Raw genomic sequence first — 6,270 nt, 5'->3', positions numbered from 1 at the left:
CTATCGACAAATTTTGTCTGATGATCATTTGAAATCAATTCTTACAATTGGCTCATCTAATCTGGGGCCTGATTTCAATGAAATTTTGAAGTCAAAACGTCAGTATCATTCGTCACACTAATTTGGTTGCATAAAACTAAAGGCAGGAATCTATTTAGTTTACCCTGATTATTTCCAACAAGATATGGTTCAAGTTTTCCATGTTTATACTCTAATATTTGAGGAAATTAAATTACTGGAACTGATTTGGTTCCAGTAATTTAATTTCCTCTGGTGTAGGTTGTCAATGCTCATAACCGAATTATTTATTAATATTATTGAGATTCCATTTTGTACCAAAAACGGCTAAAAGGCCAGGACTATAATAATTCTTTTTATTTTGTAACAAATCGGAGGTTATCACTTGACTTTCAGAAATAGCATTTGGAGTCGAACTTCGTCTTCTTCTTCTTCTGCTTCTTCGTCTTCTTCTTGCGTTCCAAATAGAATAATTCACTCATTGATGAGGGCCAGCAGCATCTTTTCGTAGTAACCCGATGTATCACCCTGTAAATATAGAAAAAAAAATACAGTTAAAATGTAGTATCACATCTCATTAAACTGACCGAACTAATATCACGAAAACCAAACAGCTCATAACCGAATTATTTATTAATATTATTGAGATTCGATCAAATCAACATTTAACATTTAGCTGTCAACATTCCCACCGTACTACAAACCTTTATCGCCTTCTCTAGAGATTTGTTATAGATAACTTCGTACTCTTTCTTGATGGAATGGAGGTCAATCTCGCTGCGAGAAACCAGGAGCCTGATCAAGGTTCTGTCATTGGTGCCCGTGCCAGCGACGGCCTTGTGTATAGCCTGCGCAAAGTAGGCTGGAGTGTCCCTTATGCTCTCGTCTGTTGGTGAAAGTGTCTTTTTTTTAAAGTCTGGTTTGATAAAACTTCACGCAAATCTTAGCAAAATGTAATAGATGTGTCTAGACCTAACAGCCAAACTAACACTACCATTAGCAAACTCAAAAACTTGGACGCGTGTGTCCTAGACCTACCCGCTTAATTACTTAACCTAACTTTGTACTTAGGAGTTATGCAATTTTTTCATACCCTTTTTGCCCATATTTGGGTCCCCAAAACCTGTAATATATGAGTAACAGGATACTTACAGACAGCTAACATTCCCTTTTTGAAGTCTCCTTCCAGCTCTTGTTCGATGACCTCCCCAAAGGTGTTTCCTGTCTCCTTCCGGTAGAGTTCGAAGACGAGGCGCAGGGTCTCGAAGGAGCAGTTGGCCAGGATCCTACGGATCTCGTCCTCGTCTGCTCCGTGCCTTCCTTCTCCTGCGAGGAGAGGAAGAAGTCAAATGGTTAGGCCTAGTACGAGTTATAAATTACGTGAGTTTGGGAGGAGCTATTACAGAGAATATGTTTCCATGGCCGACTGGTGCATGATTTTTGTTATCAATCGTATTTAATGTTGCTATTTAATCTATTTCTGCTTGCTTCTGCTTGTTTCTATTTTGTCCATCAATTCACATTAATTTCTTGTCTTGTCCGGACCTGAACATAGCTATGAATCCCTGTCTTATGACCACAAGAATTAGGAAAATGGAAGCAGAGGAGGGCATTCGAAGTTAACTGCTTTTAGTCTGAGCTGTTCAAGCCTAGCTAGACTCATACCCACAAGCTCCGTTGTCCTACTTTTACATTGAAAATGCAAAAGGAAGGATATTTACCTGCCCTATAGAGCTTTTGGCAAGAGTAGGGGCCATGTGTGTGGTCTGCAGCCTCTGCCCTATCGCAGCGGCACAGATCCAGGAGAGTTTTTCAAAGTCGCTCGAGGTCTCCTTTTTAACAGCCAAGTAGAGGCTCTTGCCATAGACGTCCTCGTAAGCCTTCGAAATGTTCCTGTGGAGATGAAGGCAAAAGGATAAAATATTAAAATTTTTAAAACGAATGGACGGGTTGAAATGCCACTGGAAAGACAACTGACGTTAGACTAGGATATCAAGAGCTCCCTTATACTAGACTTAAACCAGGGTATCTGCTTTGTACAAGCTGAAATGCAAGGGTATTCATACCCCAGCTCAGTCAGCTGACCATCTACCATGAGGTCACTTAAAACAGCAGGATCTAGGATACAATTCAAAAGCCATGGTTTAACTTGCTGCGCGTTCTAAGATCAAACTTTTACATGCAAAGCTGCGATAGTGCCCTTACTTACAAAGTCGCTTCCCTGAGAGAGAGAGAAACAGCTTGAGAGGCTATATAGGTGATTTACCTGAGCGAATGGTTGTCCCTTGTGCAGAGGATTTCAATGAGGACATCTTCGTCTGTGCCCACGCCCTCCATGGCACGGTGCAGCTCCGTCGCGAGGTATCTGTCCATCGGAGTCATCAGAGCAAGCACGAGGTCTTCGAAGTTTCCACTCAGGTCCTTCTTCAGGTCCTTAATCAAGTCCTGGAATGGTTTAGGGTTAAGTTGAGGCCTTACGAATGTGGTAGGAGCAGAAGGGGGCGACAGTGAGAACACGCCTCCACCCACCCACCCCCCCCCAAAAAAAAAAACGGGATGTGATAGAGTGAGGTTGCTGTTGGGCATTTTTCCTAATCAGATTTTAGAGCTAGATTTTAATACGGTTGGTCATTAGCCTTCACAGGTAGAATACCAGGATGTTAGCAAAATACAGAGAAGAAGAAGAAGGAGAAGATGAGATATAAAAGTTTTTATACTAAAACCAATTGCAAGATTTAGATATGCGTGTATGTATTAAGCAAACAAGGTAAGATAAATGTACTTTTGAATACAACCTCAGTCAAAATACCCAAGATTGAGGAAAGCTAATTGTTACAGAAGATGTGTGTTATCAATACGTTACAGAGACTGAAAGTCTAGAATACCAGTGAAACTGAACATTTGAGACTAAACATGAGCAAAAGATAAGCTTCAGCATTTGGACAGGGGTTTAGAAATGGACACCAAGAGTGTAGGAATTGGAAATGAATTCGAATTCTATAAACAACACAGCCGGGAACTTACCCTGTCCTCATTGTACTCGTTCAGGATCGCCTGTCGCTGCGAGGACGTCCTGTTCGTGAGGATCTTGATGATGGTCTTCTCGTCTGTGCCAAGGCCCTTCAGGGCTTTCCTCAGGGCTTCGGCATCTTCCTTTGGGTTGAACGAAGGGGCAGGAGTGATCGTTGGCACCACCTGAGGAGAACGGTTAAGAAAACATTATGGGCAGCAGTCTCCCAGATAGTCAATTAGTTTATTGACAAAATATACAATACATTATTTCAGTAGCATAAATTTTTACAAAAGTGAATTGTTTTTAATTAGAAAAAATAATTTAACAGCAAAACGTAGTTTTTCCTGTGGTTACATATTTTGTCCCTAATGAAAAAGTCATGATTCATATTTCCGTGAACTGACCAAGGCTACTTTGGTCCTGTGGGATTGAACTCGGGCTCCTCACTTCGCGAAGCGATGCCGAAGCCACGAATTCAAAGAGGACCTTAAATAATTATGAATGACCGGGTAAATTTTCTTTTTAAGAAATGAGAAAAAAATTGGAGCTGCATAGAAATCTGTTTAAACATTCTGAAGCTATCATGAAATACAAGATGAATTTTGGTACGTCATTATTATTATTAATCGGGTGCTTCAACTTTCTAAGTTCGACAGCTACTTTGGTGCGTAGAGATGGCTACAAGCCAGTGTCTATGGTTAGGGTATGCTCTGTACTGGGCAATTTCATTTCCTAGTCAGCTTCTTCCCGCTAAGATCTAACTTTCATGAATGAGGAAAAACAGCAGAAAACAAATGTATAGTGTCTTACCATTTTCTCGCTCTGCTTGACTCGAGGTTTTGAATCTTAGGGAGTTCGCACTGCGGCGCTGATAGGTGACCTGACCGCTATTTATACCTTGAGTCCTATCAGCTAGGGAATGTGGGCGGAGCCTTCTCTCTGGGGCCACTGGACCCACCGAAGTCTCATTGGCTCGCACCGGAGGCTCTCCAGCCGATAAGGGATTACTACTCTGTATTGGAATGTGATGAGATTTCAGATTTTTGTAGAGGCCTGGGTTGACTTCCTGTTAGATTCTGCAGTTTCTGTAGTGTCTTTGTCGATTTATGCAGCGAATTTATGTTCTCGATAGTCTGCTAACTGTTGTTGGGAGAAAGGGTATAGGTCTAGCAACCCCATTCCAAATTATGAGATGCTCAAGGACAAAATTATGGTACTATCTGGAAACAGTGCCTCTAAGGAAGGTTAATGCGTTCTTTGTTAAAGAGAAATGGCAATTTGCCTAATCCCTTATTTCTTTGAAATGAAATGTATTTATAATCACGCTAGTCACTGGGAAATGTACATGAAGGTAACTGTTGTATTTACACAAAAACCTCATTGTTCTTTCCATTAGAGAGAGAGAGAGAGAGAGAGAGAGAGAGAGAGAGAGAGAGAGAGAGAGAGAGAGAGATCGGTGAATCAACGAAATTGATTCATAGACCAGTTCAAACTTTATCGCCTAATCTACACTGGAGTAACCCACTCACACGTTCTTTCTCCATTATCTCACGTCTTCTTCTTTTTCTTCTTCTTCTTCTTCTTCTTCTTCTTCTTCTTCTTCTTCTTCTTCTTCTTCTTCTTCTCGAGAATGACACTCTCACGAAAACCGAGATAAAACACTCACCTTTGCCAAGTGACTCAGAGAACCGGGCGATTACATTAACCGACGTTTCCTGTGTCTTATCTGTGAAAATCCAATAAAAACGCCAATCAATCGAACCCTTTTTTAATTCTGCACCGCAACTGTTGCTCATTTTTATAGTAAGGTTGTTGGATATTCTTTTATTTATAAGACATTCTTTCACATTTTGATTGAAGTATTCTTTGAATTCATTCAGCTCACACGAGCAAGCAGTCTTACACCTCGGCTTGGATACAAGCTGACTCGCATTACGTAAGTGCAAGGGGTCGGCCGCAGAAGGCGATAGCCGATAATTATACGTTCAAGAGTCCGACGTATATTTCCGCTTTAACTTTTTTTTTTTTTTTTTTTCAAGACATTTTAGACAAAGAATCGCAACTTTCAGTAATGTTGAAAAACTATAAAACAATGCGACTAGAAGTTACTGTCTTCATCTATAGGCCTAACACCTCTTGCCCAAGATTTAAAATTTAATTTAAAAACGTTTTTTTGCATGGTTGATTTCACTTGATTTATAAATTATTTGCTATTCTTACACTTAAATCGAGCCTAGGCTACAAAAGGGCATTAAATGTAGCCCATCACACTAGTTTTTTTCCCTCTCTCTCTCTCTTTTTCTATGAAAGAGAACACGGTCTTTAAGGCCGGGTAGAAACAGTTATACCTACTACTCACATATCTCAGCCCTTGCGGATTTAGGGATTATTTTAGGCCCCTTGCCCAAGAGGTAAATCCACTCCCAGCACTGAGAGCAAATCCTCTGAGGATTAAGAGATTCGTTTTTATCCTTAAATGTGTAATGGTTGTACGTGAGAGTCTGCGTAGTTTATTCCACACGAACAGCTTCCTTTTCTTATCCATGTATACTTTATTTATTTGTTTATATGGCTAAATTACTAGCCCAGGCCCGATGCAAAGACACATTGGTCTTTTGTGAGACATGGGAGGTTATAAGGAATTCTATAGACATATTACCACCCTGAATTAAAAGAATCCTATAGGCCTATTACCACCTTGAGTTGGAAGAATCTTGTAGTCTTATTACCACATAGAGTTGAAATAATCCTATAGACTTATTACCACTTTGAATTGAAAGCAATTCTAAAAGTTTGACTCCAAAATTCCATTTTTGCCAATTTTCTTAATAAAAGTGAAAAAACTCCAATTATTTTGCTAAAAATGCCGGGATCACGTGACACATAAAAATGGCATTTTGGGAAAAAGGAACAATGTATGAGACTGTCAACTCTTTACAGGCATTGCTCACTTACTGGGCAAACTATCAAACATTCTGATAAAATACAATACCGCATTGTTATAGCTTGAATCCCTACTCTCGGAACAATGACAGATAAGTTATATCAGTATTTAATATAGATATTAGTAAAAGATAGGCGGCATATCGGCATGTCTGTTATTTAGTCATGAAGAGATGATGTTCTCCACAATATCACATGTTAACATAACTTCAAAATGATGTCATTTAGCGTCAAGGTGAGACAATGACATTATCATTATATTTAAAGTCAGGTTACCAGAGTCTATTGTTAGATGG

At 39.7% G+C, this 6,270-nt stretch overlaps 1 protein-coding gene across 1 annotated transcript; it reads right to left on the bottom strand.

Moving 5' to 3' along the window:
* Positions 1 to 375: 375 nt before the first annotated feature.
* LOC135205311 (annexin A3-like) lies at positions 376 to 3,977 on the bottom strand. Its single transcript, XM_064235742.1, is given in 8 exon segments — positions 376 to 546; positions 723 to 904; positions 1,171 to 1,344; positions 1,740 to 1,765; positions 1,768 to 1,911; positions 2,285 to 2,463; positions 3,043 to 3,213; positions 3,842 to 3,977. Coding segments are annotated over 8 exon segments (933 nt in total). The 5' UTR covers positions 3,845 to 3,977; the 3' UTR covers positions 376 to 492.
* Between the last annotated feature and the right edge of the window lie 2,293 nt (positions 3,978 to 6,270).

This window comes from Macrobrachium nipponense, chromosome 49 (assembly GCF_015104395.2).
Source record: "Macrobrachium nipponense isolate FS-2020 chromosome 49, ASM1510439v2, whole genome shotgun sequence".
NCBI classification, from domain to species: domain Eukaryota; kingdom Metazoa; phylum Arthropoda; class Malacostraca; order Decapoda; family Palaemonidae; genus Macrobrachium; species Macrobrachium nipponense.
The sequence above is the reverse complement of the archived record's forward strand: the minus strand, read 5'-3'. Positions and strand labels throughout refer to the sequence as shown.